At 43.7% G+C, this 24805-nt stretch overlaps 1 protein-coding gene across 3 annotated transcripts in view; it reads right to left on the bottom strand.

The window, feature by feature from the left end:
* The window catches only part of ppm1lb (protein phosphatase, Mg2+/Mn2+ dependent, 1Lb), a 38179-nt gene that overhangs the window by 3578 nt on the left and 9796 nt on the right, over positions 1-24805 (bottom strand). For all 3 annotated transcript variants that reach the window (XR_011785610.2, XR_011785611.2, XM_071927883.2), the window contains exons 2-3: positions 8012-8228; positions 1747-1908 (exon numbers count right to left, since the gene is read on the bottom strand). Coding sequence is in view for 1 of the 3 variants with exons in the window: in XM_071927883.2 (XP_071783984.1) it covers positions 1747-1908; positions 8012-8228 (379 nt within the window). In the remaining 2 variants the exon portion in view is untranslated. The remainder of the gene's footprint in view (positions 1-1746; positions 1909-8011; positions 8229-24805) is intronic.

Genomic DNA, 24805 nt, shown 5'->3' with positions numbered 1-24805 from the left:
GTCATCTATGAAACATTTATACATGGACATGTGCTGTAAAAAAAAAAAAAAGGTGTGTGTGTGTGTGTGATGTCCTGCTCCAAAAGTCCAACATAATACGAGGCAAAGCTGGGTGACATTTTAGATTCCATGCTCGCACCGGAAACCTGAAGATAAAATTCATTACCAAAAAGGAAGTAATTAGTTGTCAAAACAATCTCAATGAGGTCTAAAATGCTGCGAGTGCTTGGAAAACTTTGAAAGAAATGGTCAACAAATGCAGAGATATTTTCACTCAATGAACAAGGCACCTGGCAGCTACAATAGATCTGCTGGGGGGTTATGTCTGTAAAAGCTTTATGTATTTTAGATAGGGTATAAAACATAAATCATGGTGGATGTCTTTTATTGAAGACTCCATTTAATATTTCTTGCACCCTGTAGAATATACTGAGGTGCCTCTATTTGGTTTTCTTGTGGCTCTATGACGATCTTACCTAATGTTTGTCATGAGTATTTCCATAGATAGTTAGATATAGTTAATTCTTGGTATATGTATATAAAGGATATTTTTAAAACATATTTTCTATAATGTTTAGGCTATACATTACATCATATATATTATGAATTCAGATGTCGATTGTTCTGTCACATTTTGTATGACATTTTGTGCGATACTGTAATGGGAATGATGGGTATTTAAGATTATGTTTATGTCTGTTTTGGTCAAGTCTGATGAAGAGTTATAGCTGGAAACATCACTTCATCAGTGTAATAGACGGCATTGAAGGAAGCCTATATTATTTGTTCCTGTTGATTTTATCCGGCACCTGCCCTTAAAAGGCCGGGGAATGTGTGTGACACCACGACACCATGGCATTAATATGAACTCTGTATCTTAAAGCATGAGTTCTAGTAGTTTCAACAAAATGAGTTTTTCCTCATTAATATGCAATTTATGCAGCAAGGTGCTCCAAAATCTGTTCAGATCATCTACTCTATAGGGGGAACCTGTAGTGTGAGTATGAAGTGAGTATGAATGTGAGTATGAGTTCCTATCATGTATTGTTCTTGAGTTATTATGTTCACAAGAATGTCTCTAGACACAGACAGACACACAGATGCCACCATAACGACATAATGTCCTGCACCATGTACCATGGTAGCAGCACATAATTACGAGTTTCTATCAGTATGCTAGTAATGTAGACATGTAGGTGGCACTAAGTAATTAAAAGCAATGGCAGAAAAGGTCAGCATCTGTGATCCCATAGTTGCAAGGTCAGTATCTGTGATCCCATAGTTGCAAGTCTGTTACACAAACAAGTAGACAACAATTCAGTGCGACCAAAAAATGAAGGGTTTTTTCAGTACCCAAATAGACCATTAGATGGAGATGATGGGCTATCCTGACTGCTGACCATACTGACTAATCTGGCAAACAGCCGTCAAAATCTCTTCAACACAACAGAGAATATGCAGATAGGGTAGGAGGGAAATTTTGCCTATAAATACATCTTAAATAATTTGTACTTTGTACTGGGTGCAATTGATAACTCAATCTGCTACTAAAGTAGCATATTATCAATTACTGGATTATGCTGTTAAAGTAAAGGATGTTGGTTACCTTTGATGATAACAAGACAATTTATTTGATGTTCTCATGACAATAATCTGAGTTTGGAAGCATCTCAAGTTTTAACTAAAGCCTGCTTTAGCTGCTCAGAATCAGATGAGAAAGTCAACTGGAAGGCAACTGATGCTCACCAGCCTTCTTGATCCTCTTGCGTTCTTTGAGCTGGTAAGGTTTGTGGTCATGTGATAGAGGAATGGCGTTGCCATCTTTATCACAAAGAACTCCACGTGAGTCTCCAACATTGGCCACTGTCAGCTCCTTATCAGAAAGCAGGGCCACCAGACATGTAGTACCTGAAACAGAGAGGGGGACGGGAAAAAGGGATAAAGAGAGATGAAGAGGGGAGAGGGGAGAGGGTGGGAGAGAAAGCAGTGAAGAGAGAATCTAAGACTTATCCTCATAACAACCTTAATCCAAAACCAAAACAATCCTATGTGAGAGGATACAACTCACCCCTGTATGTGTGCATTTACTCACACTTACAGACTCCTCCAACACACACAGACTTGCACACTGCCCTCCTTGCACTAAAACGGCACTATCTAAACACACGCAGCTGCAAACAATGCACAGCCCTTTGAAACTGTACTTCAGTAAGTTGTCTTCCTTCTACCACTCTCTGAAATGCTTTCATTTCGTCTCCTTCCTTTCTTTGTTTTGCTTCCCAGCCAGGCAGAACAGAGTCTGGACTGAGATTCTGAGGCCTATTGTGTGAGATCCAAAGCCTGTAGAGAGAGAACAGATCTGCCTGTTTGGCCATCTGCTCACACAGAGCAAAGACAAAACTGGAGAGAGGGGAACAGAGGAGAGAAAAGATGAGAAAGTAGGGGGTCCTACCGTACTGGACCACCCTGAGAGAGAGAAAGACAGAAAAATGGGACATACAGTATAGTCACACTCTGAGGATTACAGAGTAAATTATTAAAAAACCTGCACACTGATTGGATGCCTGCTATTGTGATATTGGCTTGTGTTCCCGACCGTGGAGTTAGTGGAAACTCTAAAACAAAGGGAGTGAAGGCTGGTTTAAGTGCCATCGTATGAATCTGAATGACCTATTAACTTTTGAGACTTTCCTCAAGTTCTACAACTCGGTGTTACGTTTGCACTGACTGACAGCCGAGCTGGTCTGTGTAGCAGGCACTCCCAAGGGCTTTGAGCAAAATGAAATAAATCCATCTCCCCAGTGAAGGGTTCTCCCATCCACTTCAATCACCCAGAGACCAAACATACGGAGACACCCAGAGCTGATTGAGACATAATGTGTGAGGAGCGAAGCGGGGGAGAGAGGCAGCAGAGGCGGCAGTGGATGCATATGGAATGAAGAGTAAGAGCAGAGGAGGGGTGGAGAGCAAGCGGAAGAGGAGGGCGAGAGAGAGAAAGAGAGATGAGGAAAGAGCGAGAAAAGAGATTACTTCTCAGCAGGACAATGATTTTATTATTCCCATTTATAGCTTTGGGTGAGAAGAAAAATGACAAACAGAAAAATGTGCAAAAAAGGAGCAGGCAGAAAAAAAACTAGAAAAACAAGAAAGAGTACCAGCTGGAAAGGAGGCTGTGAAGAATGAAGTGAATATTGATGCCACTTGTAAATTACTTAATAAATCATTCTCACATTCTGTGAAAAGTCTATTTCTATTAGTTTCATCACTGTATGCGTCCCTAATCGTGCTGCTCATGCCTATAGCTGCCCCTGCACTCTGCTATGCTGCCCAGCTAATTATCCTTATCTGGTTCCCATGGTGATAGAGATAATGGACTGGGGTGCCTTGCTAGCACACCCTTCCCCAATTAGCCTAGCCCAGCCAAGCGCACGTTCCTCATTCCCTATTAAAATGGCATCCTAGCCCACATGCTAGTCATGCTAATTGGCTTAGCTTGGCCCTGCACACCTCCACCACTCCAATTAGATTAACATCTCAGCTCTAGTTACAGTAGTTCCTAACTCCAATTAGCATCACTGCACAGATTCACTCTCCTCGAGTTAGCAAAGACTCTGCATCCACATGTTGCTCCTGTCAATAAGTCCAGAGAGCATGCATGTGCATTGCACCCGACTACATCACATGGCTTTATGCTCTCAACCAAGCTGCATGGTGTTATGGTGAAGAAAAGCGAGGGCAAGACTGTCAAAACCCTGCTCCTCCTGGCTCATTGGTTTCAAAGCCTTTCTTATCTTATCGTATCTCATCTTATCTTCAGTTTATTTAACAGGGACCACGTACAATAAAAGCATAAACCTCTATGAAGTCTGATGCATTGTACGGAGATATAGCTAAACAGCTCATTTTCATCCCCAGTCCCTGTGCAGGTGAACAAAAGTACAGCATACACACACAACAACACATCTTCAAAAAATAGGATGAAATATACATAAACTACAACAAACATTACATAAAATTACAAGACAGTGTATATAAAACCACAGGAAATTTACAATGGCAATCTGATCCGTTCCATTAAAATTATTTTTTTTCCAATTCTGAGATATAGAATTGTATCCCCCAAGGGTAACACTTTATTTTCTGGGTCTGCAATTTCCTAATAATTTCCTAGAAAGGGACTGTTAATTTCTTAGGAAGTTTCCTGGAAAGAACCATTACATTATGTATTGAGAAAGAGTTAAGTGGTAGTTGGTAGTCGGTAAGTACCTGGTAATTTCTTTTGGAGTTTCCAAGACAGAACCATGAAATTATATAGTAGTTAGAAAATTAGAAATTAGAGGAAGGAAGTCAGCACATAACTATATTATATAATTAGGCTATATGAATAATGACTTGGGTTACCAAATTGACCTCTGCCTATTATTTTTCTAATAAATGGTTTATAGTTTTGCAGTTCTTTCCAGGAAACTCTTTTTAGAAATTAACAGTATCTTATCGACTCCACCAAACGGACTGCTTACATTTTCTATATAACTACTACATAATTTCATGGTTCTTTCCAGGAAACTTCCCAAGAAATTAACAGTTCCTTTCTGGGAAATTATTAGGAAATTGTGGACCCAGAAAATAAAGCGTTACCCCCCCCCCCCCCAAGAGCTGCCATCCTATCCCACCAGGCCTCCTTGAACTCACCGCCAGCACAATCTAACAATCCTTGGACTCCTTCTCACCACCCAGCAGAACTAGCTGCAAAGTAACCTTATGACTGTTAATACTCAAAACAATGCTATTTATTAGTAGTAGTATCTACATTATTTTACACTACTTTACAATGTGGAAAGCTTCAGGAAATATGTCTACTTTCTGTAATGCACATTGTTTATTCCATGCATTCCATTCTATCCTGCATAACCACCTCATGGTACACTGGACTAATGCACTACTTGACTGTGTGCAAACGTGTGTGTGTCCTGAAAGACAGGTCACAGCTGCACAAAGGTTAACAGAATACCACACCGCATTAAGAAGACGGTTTCCATAATAGAGTCTCAGCTCCTGGGCATTCCATCAAAGTCCCATCTCTCTTATCTTTCTTTCGAGCGCTTTTGTTCGCTGATAAACAATGAAGGGATGAACAGACAGGGGGATAAATCTGATACGCTGTTGTCCTGGGGACTGTGAGCTGAATTGAGAGTGCATCTCTCTATTTTCCCTGTCTCTCCCTCTCTGCCAGCTTAATTTAGGCCCTGATTACAACAAAAGCGAGGAGCTGCGCGCCCTAAATGATCCGATTGTTGAATCAGATACAGGGACAAGAATCCAGAACAATTACGTGATCAACTGATCCCCCTGAGACTCTGACAAGGCTGATGGAAAAAAAACAACTGTACAGCACATTCAATCCCTGGCTGTCCAATGCGTGGGACTAGACAACACAAGAGCTTTTTTCATGTAATGTACCTTGACGGTAAGATTATCTGTAAGCTCAGTCTCAGTCCTTCTTACTGCGCTGTCCAAACAAAGGATGAGAGAAATATGGAGGCATAACGAAAAGATGCGGGCAGAGAGCAACGGTAAGAGTCTCTGGAGTCTGGATGCAACAGGTCACGTAGCTTAAGAAGAGAGCATGAGGGAGAGGGAGAGACAGAGGCGACGAGGAGAGGAGATTTGCTCGGCGGTCGGTTCGAGAGCGACGCGGATCAGACAGCTTGATGCTTATCAGCGGCATCGGGGGCGGCAGTAAAGGGGGAGGAGGATAAGGATGAAAGAGGATGAAGAGGTCAAGAGCGGGTGAGCGCAACAAAAGGTAATGCAGCTTCTCGTGCTTCACATCAACCTTTTTTCTGGGAGCTAATAGTCATCTGTCGCCTCCGGCCTGGGCGCTCCAAGTCTGGAGATTTTGATTCTCCTCTAGCAATTAGTGTATCATATGACCCCATCATTCTCTGGAGAATGCGGATCTCTTAGCTCAGCTGCGGCAGGGCCTCTCAATGCTTCTTTCATACACACGGCTCCCTCGCTAACTTACATGCGAGTCACATGTGAGAACTGAGCCGCCTGCGTATGACGTGTTCTCATCCAGGCGGTTCGCTGCTCAGACTTTTAATTCAACATAAGCTTCCGCATCCTCTTTTCCCTGTTTTTTTCTTCTTCTTCTTCTTCAGGAATCACTGTGCATTTACGTCTGTTCCATCAGTTACGACATGACCCCGCACATTTTCATCATCCCTTCCACCTCTCCCTTCTTCGCTCTTGCCGCCCACTCAGAAGACAGAGTTAGTCTAATCAGGGGCACCAGGAAAGAGAGGGAGACATTCCCACAGGAACGTCGCATTCCTGCGATTGCAGCGTGTGACGACAGTCCGTGTAATCGTCTTATCATCAATATTTCAACTCCTCTTCGCCTGCTTTCTGAATAAACCAATACATCCGCTGTAGGAAAAACAAATTCACCATCTCTCTCACATACGCTCTCTGCCTCCTCTCTCTTCTTGCTACTGTGTTTTCTCCCTCCACTCTTGTAGTGGAGGGGTTAAATCAATGTAGGTGGAGGAGAAGCCGGGTGAAACTAACTCTGCAGCACATCTCTCTCTCCGTTACTCCATCTCTACTATTTAAAAAAAACTATCATCAATTATGTTATCGATGGAACTGATTTATGAAAAACTGATCTTGATGCCAAAAATCAGTCTGTTACAATGATTTTTAAAAAAAAGATTTTCTATGCTATATCAAAAACAGGAATCAAAAGTCAAAGAACATCTTCATGAATGAAACACAACGTCTCTACATTGTATGTTTCTGTCTGTTTCTCTTCCTCCTCTCCCCCACAGCTCATCTCTTTCCACTCTTACCTCACCATTTGTTTTTGTTTTTTTCACCTTGATTTATCCATGGAAAGTTGACTGAACATGCTGCTTCAAATTCATACAGCTGCACACATTCACACCAGTCTTCTACTGCTCAGAAAAGCTGCAGCTCCATTAGAGTGGTTGGGGATTAAGTGCCGTGCTCAAAGGCACTTAAGGCCTCGACAGCAGTTGCTGAGGGAGTGGAGAGTGTTACTCATTCACTTTCCCCACCCATAATTTCCCAGCCGGTCTGGGGACTCAAACGGGCAACTTTCCAGTCACAAGTCCACTTCTCTAAACGCAAGGCTACTGCAGCCTCCTGTTTCGGTCTCTATCCTTTTTCCTCTCCTCATTCTCCTTGCCCTTTGATTCTCTCACTCTCTGTTTGTCCCTCTCCTGTCTTTCCTCACCTTTTGTCCCAGGCCAAACCTTTTCTTTTATTGTGCTCCCTTACCCTTTCTTATAGATCTCTATTCTCTTTCTACTGTATAGCTCTTATTGCATAATAAAATGTCCTCCTTCCCTCCCTCCGACCCCTCTCCTACCTCTTCCCATCCATCACTCTCTGTTCCCTCGCTCCGCCCTCCCTACATCCCTCCAGAGATAATTACTACAAGCCTCGTGAAGATCAGCCTGTATTTAAACAGCTGAATAAGCATGGCCTGGGGCTGCTGACAGACGCTATTCAACAACAGTCAAGTGAAACAGTAGAGTAGAAAATAATACTTTGCATGCAGCATCATAGGGGACCTTGAAGAAAAAACAAGCATCACTGTTCGACCAATAGTATGACAATGCACTAGTACTGGACTTCTTCCTTATAGCAGCTCATGTAATGAGCAACATTCACTGGCAAAATACATCAGTGATTTGTCATGGAAAGGGTAAGGGGGGAGAAGAGGGAATACGTGGCTTTGTGGTCACACATTCAGCAGATATATACACACATTTAGACCATAACTAATGACTGAACTATTTGAGGGAAAAATCCCCAAAAGCTGTCATACATGCAAGCCCAGGCGTCTGCATGTATGTGTGCATGTATACACCATGACTACAAGTATATAGTTAGGTGTACATGTTTATGACATGTTTTGGGGGATTTTTTTTTCTAAATGTTGTGGTGTATGACACACAAACACACAAACATACACACACACCTGCTTCATTGTAGGTAGCGGAGAGCTTGTCCAGCATTTCTCGGTCCAAGGTGAGGATCTGCTGCTCCAGGATGGAAGGATAAGACAGGCCACTCGTCTCCTTTTTCTCATCCTTCTCCTTGTCTTTTTCTTTTTCTCTCTCTTTCTCTCGTTCGTAGGTCAGTAGCTGCTGGCGGAGAGCCTCAGGCAGGTGGGCCTTGGCAAAGTCAGCAGCCGCCTGATAATGGAGAACAGAGGGAGGCAGAGGGAGAATTACATGGCTGGAGATTATTTTAATCAAAAACACTCGAATGCAACCAAACACATTCTGGTCTACAGATTCATGAGTGTTTTTTATTTTTTAATTGATCATGTTTAATTAGCAGTATAATTCATATGATGCTGATATCATCATATCCAAGTGGATGGGGCCTGGTTGGCTGGACATCGGGGGTTTACTGAAAGACTGACAAACAATAACAAGGTTTAAAAGGATGCTCTTCTCTGTGGGACACACTGAAGCCAGAGCCACTCAGTTGACAGCTGCATTATTTAAAAAAAATAAACAGCAGGAGGTGGCCTGCTCTAAAAATCCTGGACTGTGGCTATTTAGAATGTAGGCCTTAACAAAAACAAATTCAATGTTTTATGGAGAAAAACCCCCCCCAAAAAAACACATTGGTAGATCACTGATTTATTAAAAAGTAGTGCCTATTTTTTATTATTTTGCAGAGTGTTTTCTACACATGTACATGTGCACACTGTATGTGGAGAGTGGACAGTGGGCTACAGTAGCAGTAACCTGCTTGTCCTCTCTGCCTTGCTGAAACACAGATAAATCACAGATAAACAAACGGAGATAAGGAAAGGAAAAGTGCATCGCCAGTCAAACGCACACAAACACGCACAAACACGCACACACACACACACACACACACACACACACACACACACGCCCCACTGTGGGATAGAGCTGAGCTAGAGAAACTGTATCCTCTCCCCTATCCATTCTACCCTAAGGATAACACCATCCACTAAACCTCTTTTCACAGATTCACGCTGCCTTTCCAGAGCAATAACGCCTCCTTCGTTCCCCTCTCCTGACTCAGGGCCAGGCGGGGAAGACACACCAGTCCAAGGTCGTGAAGTTCAAAATGTTCCAAGCACAAATGTCAGATAATATACTGCTGACACCCCGCTCATCTATAGCACCCCAGATTCATTGTATCTCAAATTTCTTAAATCTTTTTCACTTGCAGAAAGTCTGAAGCGCCGGTGGAATGAGAATGTAGGATGAGGCAATCAAGGCTGCAGAACAGAAACAGATTGTAATTTCTTGGCGCAGAATAATAATGATGAGGTCACAGGACAGAGACCCATATATGACCCCTATATCTCAAGTGCTCATACAATGTACTCATTTAGCTCTCTCTCTCATGGGCTTTCTCTCCTATCTTTACCTCCCTCTCTTCCTCCCTCCATCCATATCTCATTCTACTCTGGGAAATTACTTCCGAGGACTTTGATAACCCTTTTCCCTTATTCTCCCTCTCTCTCTCTATTCAGATGAAAACACACACTTCTGCTCCTCCACAGTTACATCTCGACAGCGCCCTTGCTGCCTTCCTCTGCAACCCCCTTCGCTCTTCCCATCTCTTCTTCTCTGACCCCCAAACATTTCCATTGTTTTTCTCTTTGGTGCATTCTCTCCGTTTCCCACAATCCCTCCTCTCTCCTCTCTGCTTCCACAGCGATGTTCAGGCCCTAAGGCTAGCATGCCTTGACTATGGCTTTCTCTTGCTTCTCTCACTCTTTTTTATTCTTTCATGCTCTCTCTGTCTCATTCTCCCACACTCTACGTCTTTCTCTCGTTCCTCCATCTCAGTCTGAAGGCATATCGAACATCCTCCCAGACATTCCTTCATCCTGCAGTTACCACGCAGGGTGCAGGAGTCGTAAACTGAGTTCAGAGGTTATAAATAAGAGTGGGAAGTCTTTTGTCTGCCTGAGTTTTACTGCAACCATTACTGAACAGTTTAATTGTCTGTGCATCAGTCCTTTACAAAGCACCGGGTCACAAAGCCTGTTTTTCCCGGCCCAGCTATACACCTCCTGACTATTTGTCTGTGTGCATTCGCATGTATGTGTCTGTTTGTGTAGGAGAGAGCGTGATTGTATGTGTGTATGTGTGTGTCATTATATACACACGATTAAAAATAGGCCTAATTGCTATACATCAGATGTTAGTGTATGCAAGGATAAGCCTGGGAAAAGCAGACAGTGTGACAGAGTGGGAAGTGGAGGGTAAGTCTCGGTTATCTGACCATCTAACCTGCCGGCTCACCAGATCAACACATCAGACACCTGGCTGCAACATCAGCATCTGCACCAGCTTAGAGGATGAAAGGAGGGAAGGGCGGATGAGGGAGGGATAGAGGGATGGACAGGGATGAAGACTGTGTGTGGGAGAGAGGGATGAAGACAGGATGGCAAGGATCAAAGATAGGGAGACGGGAGGGGGCAAAACGGTGGGTGAGATTAACGGATGGCATGGGAGCACAAAGGAGGAATGCAGCAAGGGAAGAAAGGATGAGAGGGCAGAGCCAGAGTAAATGGGCTGTACAGGGTTGGCTAAGGCAATCCTCTATGGGAGAATTAGAATGGTTGAAAGAGACAGAGAGAGGGGTCAAAGTGAGAGGAGTTTATGTAATCGCTTTCTTTACTGCTGAATGCACAACGATGGACAAAGTAAAACTGAGCAGAAAGTGGAAAGAGGGGTGGAGAGGAGATCAAGGGGTTTTTATGGTCATGGGGAAAGAGGAAAGAGATATGAGTGTGTTTGTGAGAGAAAAGAGTTTCAATGTCTTGAAAAAAGGCAGGATGAAGCAATCCACTAGTATCCACTTGAATAAAGTGTCAGTAGAAAATGACACTTGATGCAAGAAAATTCTTGGAACAAGTTGATCTTCAAGGAAAACAAGCGGAAATATCTCACCCCACTGACAGATTTATTCCACTCGCTGCAAGAAAAATACGATTTTAACAGCCAATACTGGATAAATGACTTTTAAGATGGATATTTTTTTCGCAGTGCAGACAAACAATTTCTTTAACTCCCAATACAGCAGAGTGCAATCAGTCATGGGTGTGTAGAGTGTCACATTGGGCTCTCCTTCACAGCAGACTTCACATGCAGCACACACGCAAGCACAAACAACAAGTGCTTGCATGCACAGACACACATGCACACACACACAAACACACACACACAAACACAGACACTTATCCTTTCTCAACAGGGCCACCTACAACATTTCACCCTTTGCATCATCCGTCCTGTTCCCTAAACACTCCCTGTTAACTCCTAACTCTAAGCCAATCAGATGCTCAGTCCAACAGAAATAGTCAGGCCTTTTAACAGTTCCATCCATCACACTCCCAGGCCGGTAGAAATAAGGAAAGTCATCCGAGGTTTCCTTTAGAATCACCCTGAGGGAGTTTCATAAGTGAAGTAGAAAAATCTCTTTCTGCGGTCTCTCTGACAGATCAAGCAGGCAGACGGGGAGAAGAGGAAGAAAGGAAGAGGGGGAGAGACCGAGGAGGAGTGTAAGAACCGTTCATTAGCATCACTCAGGAACATCATTAAAAGAGAGAGGGAGGCAGACAGAGAGACCGTCTCTCTCCGGTTTAAAGACAGGGGCTGGAGAGAGTGACAGAGAACCATCAAAGGAATAAAAAGCAGAGAAAGCAGAGGAGACACTAGACTGGAGAAGAGGGAGTCTGGGAATAGAGCATTTCAAAATATTTCCCTTTGTTGTTTTGTTTCCCAATTTGTGCGGAATCATCCTTCAGTAGCGTTTCATTACGATCGCAAAATTCATCCCCAAGGAGGCCGTGCTTGTCATTCTACTCTATTCTACATAATATGCATTGAGCGTGAAATGCAGTGTTCCTATGCGCTTATTGCTATAGGTAGTAGAAAGGATACTTTATAAATGAAATCAAATAAAATAAAATAGGACAAAATATTAATACATGATGGGGAGACAAGATAAGAAGGCTTGTGATTTGCAGAAGGAAAATACGGAGATATATCGAACTTCAATATGTCGCAATACAAAAATGTGACAATATGTATCGTGGAGCAGAAAAATCAATCACGATATCAGATCATGTTTATTCTGCATAGTAATCACAAATGAGACGGCTTGCCCATCTCAATTTCACAAACTCTCCATCCAAATTATATTATTTGCACTTTGTAATGACATTTTTAAATTGTTGTTTACATTCTAGCAAGCAAATGCCATTGCTAGAAAGATTTGTGTCTCAGAAACAAACATAATTCTGCACCGTCATACTTTGTTGTCATTAAACTTTTATTTATTGCATCGTATCGTGGTCGTATTGAATCGTGAACCCCGTATTACATGTCGTCCCTTCCATAGGTGTCAGTGAGCTATAGGCCCCGTCTCCATCAGAAGGCATGTGGGCCGTCCGCTGCAGAGACGTAGCATGTTTCTCCTCAGACTGACATTGCGGAGCTCTGTCTGTCTATGGGGCTGTGGAGAACACTAGCAGGGAGCCCTAATTTCATTATCTCACACCTGAGCTATGTGTCAAGGCCGTGCCAAGTGCAGGTTGTGGGTGGGTGTGAGAAAGCCTGTGTGTGTGTGTGTGTGTGTGTGTTGGGGCGGTAAAGGGTTGTCACATAATCAAAAATAGAAACCCTCTTCCTGCGTCCTTAGTGGAATGTGAAGGCAGGCAACCAACAAAGGGGTTAAGGACACCGAGTTGCACATAAACACACAAGCACACACACACAAATGATCTGGAAACCTTATTTTTTCAGTGCTGAAATTCTACATTGTAAAACATCATCTTAAACCGATATTTCATTTAGTCTTGAGATCTTATTTTTCTTAAAATGATGGGAAAAAATCTGCCAAGTGTCATTTTCTTGATACAAGCGGATCTGCCTTATTCTGCATCGTTTCAAAATACTGACACTTATTTCTAGAATATTCCTGAAAAAGACTGCATTGGAAACCCACTGGTTGATTTTTTTTCACTTGCTTTGAGAAAAATACGATTTTAAGACTGAATAGGAGACTAAATAACGTGTTGAGATGGATATCATTTTATTGTTTACCATATAACAAGACATCCTGTGCAGTTTGAGGCTGCAGCCAGATTGGAGCTGTTTGTGTGGCCTTGAAAGCATCCCTCTTGCACCCAAACTCCCAGATTTTACCCAGGCATCCTAAAACTATTTCACTTTCCCAACCATTAAATCTCACCCTAAACCACAACAAACACTCAAAGTACAGACGGGCTTTGGGGTTGGTGGGTTGAGGTGGGAGGGATGGGAGGGGGGGTGGCACTGTGAACTTCAAATCTACTTTAGCTGCCAAACACACACACCATACAAACACACACACTCCACTATAAATATCAGTCTAGAAAACATTCATATTCAAAAATAAACCACTCCAAGCAACATTCATACAGTCACAGGGCCCTAACCCTAACTCTAACCCTTTTACAGTAACCCATTCAACAGTCATCTCTCAGAGGGTACGGACATGATTGGGGATGTAATGGCCAGCAGCGTGCTGTGTGGCTGACAGTGTCAGAGGATAGAAACGATTTCACTGTAAAGTGAATGAGGATTTGAGACGCGAAAGGCAGCGCTCTGAAAGTGGATCAGGACTGGAAAGTTGAATAGAAGTCCATTAAAAGTGGCAGGAAATGCTTCAGTGCCTTCAGCCTGAGAGAAGGCTATAGACATGAAATACTGCCTCTTGGTTAAATTTGGACCCAGTTCTCTCTCTCTCTTTTCTCTCTCTCTCTCTCTCTCTCTGTGTGAAAGAATTGTAAGATTTGTATGTATGCACATCTGTCACAGGTAACCATGGCTACAATGGTCAAAGCCCCTGATTGGCTGAACATCTGTCCCACCTCACCAGATGTCTCATTACAAGTCCCCTCAACCTTCTGGTAAAATTCGAAGACCTGCCCCCGGGGACAACAGACCACAGGTTGTTGGCTCATTCAATTGCCAATAAAGCAGATTTTACCGCAAAGGTGACCGTCTGCACCTCCAAATCTACTCAAAACATAGACAGACCCACACACACACACACACACACACACACACACACAAACAGAGAAAGACTTTGCCCCTCCTTGCTCATAAAGTGAAGGGAACTATTACCGAGGTGATTCGCATTCAGCCAGTGAACAGGCTCAAAGCCATCAGTCTGTATGACTGCCTCTGCTCTCTCAGTACCAGCCACACACACACGCGCACACACACACACACACATAACTTAGAGAAAGATCACACCTTGTGTCCTTGCAGGGACAGCAGGGTCCATTAGAGGAGGTGAGAACTCATATTAAACCTAAACAGTCCATTAGAAGGAGGCGGGCTGGTTGATCCATAGCTTCCTATAGCCTAACCTCGTAGTAATAGCACCCTGTCAGTGTCTTTGGCCTGGACACCGACTCAATAATAGACTGATGTTTAGTTTATAGAAAGGAGGCTCCGCATCATTTCCAAGGCTCTGTAATGCCAAAACATGACTCATATTACTGCAGAACCATGCCGGGGTTTCAGGTGCCTGTATGTGTGAGTAACAGCGTTTTCGCTCTACAGTCATCTAACAGTGGAGGTCCACAGCAGCAGCGAAACTGCTGCCGCTTCCGAGAGGGAGAGAAAAAGGACCACGGGAAATGTTAAGTGGAAAAGTGTGGAGGTGCTGATATGCACACATCTATGACATGGCGGTAAATATGATTTAGACTGCCATCTCTCAATGTCCTTCCAACTCAGTCATCCACTCACGGACAAACACTCTCACACTCACACACACACACACACACACACACTCCACACACACACAAACAGAGCTGCCACAGCGTAAATGTGGCACCCATGAAATGTAATGCCAGTCGTTAAGTACTACAGCCCTGTAATTTCTTGGGTAATAATCCATACGGGTCTGAGTGCTAAGTACCGGTATTGCAGAGACATAGCGTAGCGGTGTGTGCGCATGTGTGTATGCATGCCAACGTTCACGCGTGTGTGTGTGTGTGTGTAACAGAGAGATACACAAAAACAGTTATTACTTTGGCATGGGTGCTCCACACCTTTCAAGCCTGTCCCAGAGAGCAGAGGGGCGGCAATTAGATTAACTCTAACTGGCATAAATCAGCATGGGCCATAAACACGACTGTGAGGGAAAAGAGAGTGATGGAGGTCAAAAAAAAAAATGTAAATGAGGAAGAAAGAAGAAGAGAACAGAGGTGATAAAACCATTTTAGATGTGCAGTCAGGTGAAAGAAAATGAGGGAAATGAGAGAAAAAGAGAGAGAAAGAATGAGGGTTGGGAGCGGAGAACGGCTTCCAACTGAGAGCGGGTTCCAAATTTCTTGGAGCTGTGGGAGTGATTGAAAACACACGCACACACACACACACACACACACACACGCATGCCTTTTGATTCTACTTTGTGATACCTTTGAGCAGCATAATGCAGGATTTATTATTTTTTTGCAAAGCACGAATGCTTTCATCACTTCCATCTTGAGGGAATTAATGACAACAGATGGTGCAAAACTAGATGGAACAACAGCTGACCACAACAAGGACTCCGAAGTTTAGTTTTATGAGTGTGTGGACAACATTTGAAGGGTTACATTCCAAAAATAGCAAGATTTGTAGACGGCAATCCTTTAGTAAGTGTATGTGGTGCTTTTTTCAAACGGTGGATTCGTCACTTTGGAAGGAAACTCTTTCTTTCTAAGTGCAGAAATGGATAAAGAGGGTGGCTGCAAGGGAAGCAACACCTCAGCCATGATGAAGCATATGTTTCAGCACGGTGTTACTGTGAGAGGGCGATGTTTTCGTGTTGCGGTCACAGCGCCAACAATGCTCCAGATACCCCCTCATCCTCCACCTACAGGAAGCCTATTATTACCAGCAGCCTTGACACATAGTGGATGATCCCACGCCTTTACTATTGCTGCAAGTAAACAGATGATAATTCTGAATAAATATTACACATTCCTCCTACATAACCAAGCAGCGATGACTTCTCACGGTCCCCCTCTTCCACATCTCCCTAGGAAAGTAGTTGTACCTCCATCTTTTAGGTAGGCAGGATGCATTATTGATATCTTGTTTTGTGATAAGCCAATGCAATATTTGTGGATTTTAACTTAGCTTGATAGCCTTGGTATTATGCGAACACAGCAGCATCAGAAGCAGTTCTCATTATAACCGACTTTAGTGTATTGCACTTATGTATTATGAATACAATTTATGAAATAGTGATTATATTTCACAAGGAACATTTAATTTCTTCAAAAAAGTACCATGATGTCAAGAATCAATATGGATTCAAATCGACAAGCAGAAACAAAATTGATAAAATCTGAAAAATTCCCAACCCTAGAGGGAGTATAGAGCCAAAAATTTGATGCTTATCGCACAGAATTATGGTAGGAAGCAGACTGAATTATTGCACAATTGCAATTTTTCTAAATGAACAGATGTAAGGATAGAACGATGACTGTTTCTGTTCAGAGCCCAGAGGGTTTGGCTAAGCACTTCTCAGATATCCATCAGCTCACAGATGTCCTTGTACTGAGGACAGAGCCAGCACTATTAAAAGTTTCTGAAATACAGTTATACGTGACATTAGGTTTAGTCAGACACCTCAAAGCCAAACATGTATGTACATTTGAAGCTAGATACTGAAATGCACTGATCTATAGCTGAAGACAAGAGAAGAGAAGAGAAGAGAAGAGAAGAATGAGACACTAATCAAATATAGATGCATGGTGTCTCCATAGGCTTGTCCTTTGGCATCTATTAGAAATTCACTTGTCCTTCAGACCCCAACACCTACCTCTGGTCTATTTATATACACACCTCTGCGCAATTTCTGTGTGTGTGTGTGTGTGTGTGTGTGTGTGTGAGTGTGTGTGTGTGTACAGGTTCGCATGGGGGTGGAGTACACTGCTGACATTTACTTGTCTCCAATCTCCCTTTTACGCTGCAGGAAAGTAAAGAAAAAAAAAACGTGGGAGGGAAGTTTATTTATATTTTATTAATCTGTAGCAAGACCTCGCACATGCAGAGTATAAATTCTAATAAAGTCTTCTCATTTTCTTCAGTTTTCTCTCTATCGCTGCTGTTATTGCCTCTACGTTTTCTTATTATGTTCCAGTCCTCTGCTTATAGAAAATCACTTTGTTGTGCAATGTTTTTAAATGTTCTCTGCAAATCAAGTTCAGATGATTAATGTCCCTCATGTGGAGCCAAGAGGTCTTGAACATCAGCAGAGAAAAATGTTTGTTTGTGTTATTGTTATGCACAAATTGCAGAAGGAGTAAATTAAATACTTTCCATTTACATAAAAGTTAAAAGTACATCGTTAAATTATGGTAAATATACAATTAAAAAGAGTAAGAGTAAGAATATATAAAACAGCATTAGCAAACTTCTGCTGATTTCTGCTGATGTCCTCCGACTGTGTCTGGCCAACAGCAGTAATCTGAACCAGAGTCCATCCAAATTTTCCATTCCGGTCCGGTCAGATCTATTCCATCCTGTTCCCGACCCGACCTCATTCAGGACATGACGGACCAGCTAGGCACCCAACTCAACAGCTGGGAGATATTTAACACCTGATCTGGTTACTTTATAAGCTCTAAACATACGGCGCGTATAGCAGTGGTATTTTACAGTCTTTGATATTTGACTTCTGTGATATATACAGAGAGAGAGAGAGAGAGAGAGAGAGAGAGAGAGAGAGAGAGAGAGAGAGAGAGAGAGAGAGAGAGAGAGAGAGAGAGAGAGAGAGAGAGTTTATTTTAAACAGGTGCTTTGAACAGACAGCAGGATGTGACCTAGTGAAGGAGGTTGGGTTATAAAGAAAGCAGCAAAAAGTTTCAAAAAACAAGAGTGAGCGTTCCTCTCCCCGTTTTGAATGTGGGGCACAAAGAGCCTAGAGGAGAAGAGCTAAGTAAATGTCAGCTACGGCTCTCTTTCTCTCCCTCTGACACACACACACACACACACACACACACACACACACACACACACAGAGAGAGAGGAAGGAATCTATCTCAATCTTACACCCTCCCAATTGCCTATACACACTCCAGGGCTTATAATCTCCCTCTGCGCCCACACACAGACACAGACACATATCACATATAGACACACACACACACACACACACGCCTTGGCATATGCAAGCGTTCCTATTTGTATTCTTGCGATCTGGAGCCTGTGTTCTCTGGCAGACACTGATACATCAATTGCATGAATATTCATATTCTAGTCAGGGTGGCAAGCTTCAACCGCCCCACCCCTCGCCCCCCACCCCCTTCCTCCACACACACACACACACACACACACACTCACTCATTCCTCACACAATGGTCATGATGCAATCCTAAACGATGGTGATCTTTCACACACACATGTACAGTATCTGAAAACAGAATCGGGCACAAAACTGAGAGAGATGTCACAGCATGGTCTTTCATCATAATAAGCTAATGAACCATGTTAGTGTCTTTGTGTGGCTCACACCATGTGCACACACACACACACATACTGTATATACACACACACACACACAAAATGAATGTCTAAGGTGAACTGCATCTTGGTCTCTCCTGCCGAGATTTAAACCCCTTATCAATCATTTCCTGGTTGATTAATTAGTATGCCGGATCTCCTGTTAGATTAATCACGTCTGTCGGAAAGCCTGTTTATGTTTGAGCAGCCAAAGACGCTTCACTGAGGGGGCCAAAAACTGTGCGCACACACACGCACACACACAAACACAGGCACACACACAAACACAGACACACACACACAATATGCACAAGCAGTATCAGTCCTCAGATGCTCTTTTTCAAACTATACAGCCATCAGTGACATTAGCTGCAATCCAGTCTGATTTGAAGCAAAAAGTATTAACAAGACAACCGTAAATAAACACTAGAACACACACACACACACACACACACACACACACACACACAGGACATGCACACACACACACAGCGCACACTACAGTATTTAAGAGACCACAGCTTAATCTAAAAATATCCCCACAGAAGCTTTTCTGAAATTACCATAGTTTGACATTTAATTTGGGGTCGATGCTGTCAGCTTCATCAGAACGGGACGAGGATTCTCCCTTTTAATTTGTTGTGGGTAGGAAGCTGCTCTACTGAGGTGCTGGTGGTGGGGAGAAAACTCCAGAGCCTGTCATACCGAACCCATCATCTCCCCTCACCAAGTTTCTATCCTACCTCCTCATTGTGTAGGAAACGGCTCATTGCTCACTCGCTCCCTCTCTCTCTCTCTCTCACACACACACATACACGCACACACACACACTCACGCAGCAGCCATACAGCGCCTCTGATCTGAAATATCAATTTGCACTTCTCTCCACTTCACTGCAAGTACAATGCATGTCCACTCCGCAATATCACATATCACTCACTCTCGCTGAACCTCTCTCCTCCCTTTTTTCCAATCTCGCTCTCTTCAGCTTTGATTAAAGGGGTGATTATGTGTGTGACATTCATAAAGCAGAAGCTGAACTTAAAACTCTTCATTTCTTTTTATTCTCTCTCTCTCTCTCCCTCCCCCTCTCTCTCTCTCTTTCTCTCTTCAGGTGGATACCGTCCCTGCTCTTATCAAAGAAGGAAAAGCATGGTAAGCAAGGCAAGAAAATGAAAGCGAAATAAAGGGAGTAAAGTGCCTGTGTTCCCTTCTTGGTGGCTGGTGCAGTTAGATCTGCAGAGGGTGGAGGAAAACACAAAGATTTAGAGAGATGAAAGGAGCGAATGTAAGATAACAGAATTCCCAGTGTAAATACCAAAGCAGTGGTTTGAGAAGAAAGCAAAGCAAGTTTTCTGTTTACAGATTACCACCTGTGTATGCGTGTGTTTTATCAGACGGCGATGCCTTCGCTGTGAGCCAGAGGGAAAAGGCGAGATAGGAAGGAAGGAAGGAAGGAAGGACAGAGTTGTTTACCTATTGAAGAAAACACACACTGCCGCACTGTTCCTCCAGCTCCTCCTTTCCCCCTCCTCGGCCTCTTCCTGCCAGCAGCGAACGCCTTCCAATACCAATCTAAGCAGGCATCCGACAATGAATTGTGATATAAGTAGGTCGCAATATGTATCAAGGAGCTGAAAACTGTCCTGTGATATCATATAATATATCTGAATAACTACACCTGGGTAACAAAACTCCTACATCAATGTCACAATTTCATATCCAAGCAGCAAGTCATTGTTTGCCTTATCCGAACCTAAACATGTTCCACTGTACTGGCAATTTTTACCAGTATTTGTGTCATTTTCTAATATTGCGGCACTATTGCATCATAAATTCAGCATCACATTCGATCACCAAAAAAACCCATCACATAACATTGTTAACATGTATTAATACAGATGCCTGGAGACTATTGAAATGCAGCTTGAGTCATTAGAGTAGTTGTCATTCTGAAAGACTCTTGCCACCACAAGGCACATAGCAGCGCGCGCCGCCAAGTGCTGCTTCTACCGTCCTGAATCGACTCCTTCCTGGACTCCATTCATCCCTTCCTGTGTCCATCCATTCATGATCACTCTCATCTCCATACAGCTGGGCTTCCTTGGCAGAACTCTTCCAATTAAACAGCATAACACACGTGAAAATGAACCCACCACTGGGCACGGGGTGGGAAGTAACCATCCAATATTTCACAAGCCCATGCACCTAATTTCCATATATATATACAGCATGTTGAGCAGTAGGCGGCGGCCCTATAATTGGGGCAGCCATAAATAAAGGAGAGAACGAAGCCTGGATTTCTGCTGATTTGTTTGCAGGAGATGCATGTGTGAATAAATTGATGGCTTTTCATTTTAATAATGCAGCCCTCCGCTGGTGTCATCTATATTACTCCCTCCCTCCCTCTCACACTCATACATACTCCTGCACCTGCTCACACCCGAACACAACCACACCTCCTTTCACTTCTCATCACTTCTCTCTATTACGGTTGTGCCCCTCTCTCTCTTATCCCAATGCTTCCATCTATATTCTCCTCTCCTTTCTTAACCCCCCCCCCCCACCTCCCCACCCCTCCCTCCTCTCGCTATCACTCTGGAGACGGATGTTGCATTTATCACGTTAATTACAAACTGCCTGCCTCCTCTCTCTCTGATTAGTGACAGAGGAAAAACAACAGCACTACTGAAGACAGCCACAAAGCCAACAAGTGCTTCATCAAGGCATTCATGGATGCGCGTATGTGTACACACACACAGACACACACACACACACACACAGAGTTGGTCCTAACCCCTAATACCTTCTTGCTGATCATTCAGTGTATGAAAGGCTGAAAATTTGACTCTCCCACTCTGGCTCTAATACAACACAGGCCTTCTGGCTTCCACCCCACTCTGCATTCCCATACATCAATGAGAAGGAAAAACACAGCGATCAATGCAACACCTGTGTGTGTGTGTGTGTGTGTGTGTGTGTGTGTGTGTGTGTGCGTCATAGTGCAAAACTAAACTGCACTAGCTTTTAAACATACAGACATCCATGAAAATCAATATTCATCTACTCCATGCTCCGCTGCTGCTCTTGTAAGGCATGCTGACGAAAATGAAGGCTTGTGTTTGTGTTTACGTCACCGTGTGGGGAATGTAGACCTCTATCAATCAGAACATTGATTGGATTCAATGGGCTCTGGATGCGTGGAGGAATGTTAAGCGAGGATGAGGACAAGGCTTTGCGTGACAGAGCTGTGAACAATGAACGTGGCAACACAATAGAATAGGGCTGGATGTTGTGAGTGGGAGTAAACCAAATAGAAGCAGCGACTTTAGGTGTGTGATTCATGCCAGATACAAGGACAGAGACAGGTAGATGCTGCACCACAGTCTGTGTGACAGGTTTAGGCTTGTAGGAGGCCAAGCCATCCCACACTCTGGCAGAGAACAACCTGGCTGAGAGTAAAGGATATCTCTAAGAAATGAGAATCCGATAGGATCACCTCCCCATCTTCTAACCGCAGTCTTCTTCATTAGGTAGAAAAAAAAAATCAAGGCACTGAACTTAAATGAGCTTAAAGGAGCAACTTCACTTAGTTCTCATTGGCTCAGAGACCCAACGTGGTTTGTTTCCACAAGTCAAGTTGATTTAAATGGTAAATAGTGATAATGACAGGCGAAGTGATGATGACACATGCTGCTCCATGATGGCTCAAATCTAATCTACAGCCAAGTTTCCATACGCCATAATGAGGACAAGATGTGTAGCCAAAGACCAACCCAGCAGCCCAGTTTCCAAAGCAGGCTCAATCCCAAATGGAGCCCATTACGGCTCAAAACTACACCGTGGGCACTTGGGCTGGCCACGTCCAATAAGCTTTATGTGGACAGCATCCAACTTTTCTGCTTTCAATATGGCCCAGCTAATGAATTGAATCTTCGCTCATATGCTAAATAAGCTGGGCGCATATAAGGAATCATTCTGGATCAAAAATGCTTTTAATCATTTGTGTTCACTTTTGGTTTGCGAGTTCCTGACGGCTTGGACACATTTGTTTTGGTGGCTGCCTGGCGAGGGAGCGCTGCCGGCGCGGTGGCAGAGCCAGCAGGCTGCGGGCCACGGGGCTCCGAGGCAGCCCAGTTTCCACAGCAGGTGCAGCAGCATCACCGACCAGACCGAGTCCACTTTGGCCTGCTCACCGTTTCCAGCCTTAGACACCACTGCCCCCCATGGGAACACCTGCTAAGAATAGAAACAAGCATAAGCCTCTCTCTTTCTCTCTGTCTCCCTGTATGTGTTTGTGTGTGTGTGTGTGTGTGTGTGTATGTGTGTATGGACTACGCTCATACATCAGGCTGCCTTTGCAGTGTTTGCCAGCTCAGATCAGATGAGGACTCCCTTAGGCACAGGAACCTACTAGTGTTAGACTCACCATTGGTGTCCTGGAACTGGCATGTCTGCGCAAACTGGCAGTCACTCAGGCATACACACTAACAGCACTTCTGACAGCATACATGCATCTATAGAGCCCAAAAAGAGGATAAATCGTTGAGACTCTGTGTGCAATCTGTGCCAGTTTGTAAGAACCAGGAGGAGACTCTCTAAAATGATAAGACAGTGAGAGTAGTTTGTGCAGAGCGTTCACCCTGTGTGTTGTCTTCAAAAGACATGATGACAGTACGTGTGTATGTGTGTGCACGTGTGTGTGTGTGTGTGTGTGTGTGTGTGTTATAAGAAAAAGATGTGGACTCCCCTCAGGACTGGAGGCAGCAGACTCTTTAATATTTCAGAGCAGTGATAAATAAGTCAGACAGACTGCAGAGAGATAAGGTGACTCTGCGGGGAGGAGAGGGGAGGGGGCAGGTAGAGCGGGGGGGGGGGGGGGGATAGAGGAGGAAAAAAGAAGGGGGGGGGAGTGGAGATAGAGCGGCAGAAAGTGAAAGGTGGAGAGAGATATACGGTAAAAGTGCAAAAGGTCAAAGAAGACATGAAGAGAAGGAATGGGGAAAACAAAAAAACTCTCCTCCTACTATAAAATGTAGCACGGCCAAATCCAGGCACCTCCAGCAAAAAGAGGAATATCCGCTTTAGAATCCAGGCCTAGCGAACTCGGAGAGGAAGGCACTGACAAAGTGAGCTTACTGTAAACACTCGACCATACAACCACGAATAGCAGGAAGTAATGCACAATGAGGGTATCAAAACCTTAAATCTCCTCTCGCTGTCTTCTGCTCAACTCCACATTGTTGTTGTGTTGCTGTTTGAATCAGAGGTTTGATCCATAGGAGGAATCTCTGTCCTTCACAGTGCTTACTTTCTCTCTCTCTCTCTCACTCTCTCTTTCGCTCTCACACAGACACACACACACACACACAGACACACACACAATCTCCAATTGCACTCCCTTGGCAATAGTATCCTGGAGACAATAGTATCCTGGAGACACTCAAGGTGAATGACAGATTTTGATTTCTGGGGACGAAAGAGATTGGGGGGGGGGGGGGATGAGAGTGAGAGAAAGGAGAAAGATAAGTAGGTAAGGCGGGGGGGGGGGGGGGGGGTAAAGAGGTAGGAACTGGTGGGAGGGAGAGAGAGAGAGAGAAACAGAGAGAAAACAGAGACAGTTACTGTAGGAAAAGGTCAACAGACACAGAGAGCAGTGTGTGTGAGAGAGAGAAAAGATGAAAAACAGAGAAGAAAGAGGTGGAAAAGTATGTCACGCTTTCTGGGAGCACTGTCCCATGTTACCATGGCCTTCAGTCTGACAGACTTATGATCAAAGACGAAAAACTTCCTCTGACACTTCATACACAATCTGACTCACAGCTTGTTGTACACTGTACAGTTATGTTGAGCCTGTATCTGTCAACTCCACATTTCACAGGCACATACGCCAAGCCTCTAAATCTAAGCAAACTTTGCTCTGGTGCTTTCTGATTAACACACATAATGCTGCAGGCCTGAAATACAATATCTTCAGGCTATAGGCTATAGGAAAGGCCTCACCTCTCTATCCGTGATTTCATCCCCATCTCTTCTGAAAGTAATAACTTCCTCCCCGCCTCTTCTCCTCCTCCTAACAGCAGCTTTAAGCTTCCTCTTCCACTGCCTTCCTCCCTCTTGCTGTAAGCCTATGCAAGCCTATAGCATCTCTCCTTTCCCTGCCTCTTCGTCAATCCCTCTAGCCTCGCCTCTCCTGAAGAGCAGCTCTAAGCCTA

The sequence above is a fragment of the Centroberyx gerrardi genome, chromosome 6 (assembly GCF_048128805.1).
Source record: "Centroberyx gerrardi isolate f3 chromosome 6, fCenGer3.hap1.cur.20231027, whole genome shotgun sequence".
Classification (NCBI taxonomy): Eukaryota; Metazoa; Chordata; class Actinopteri; order Beryciformes; family Berycidae; genus Centroberyx; species Centroberyx gerrardi.
The sequence above is the reverse complement of the archived record's forward strand: the minus strand, read 5'-3'. Positions and strand labels throughout refer to the sequence as shown.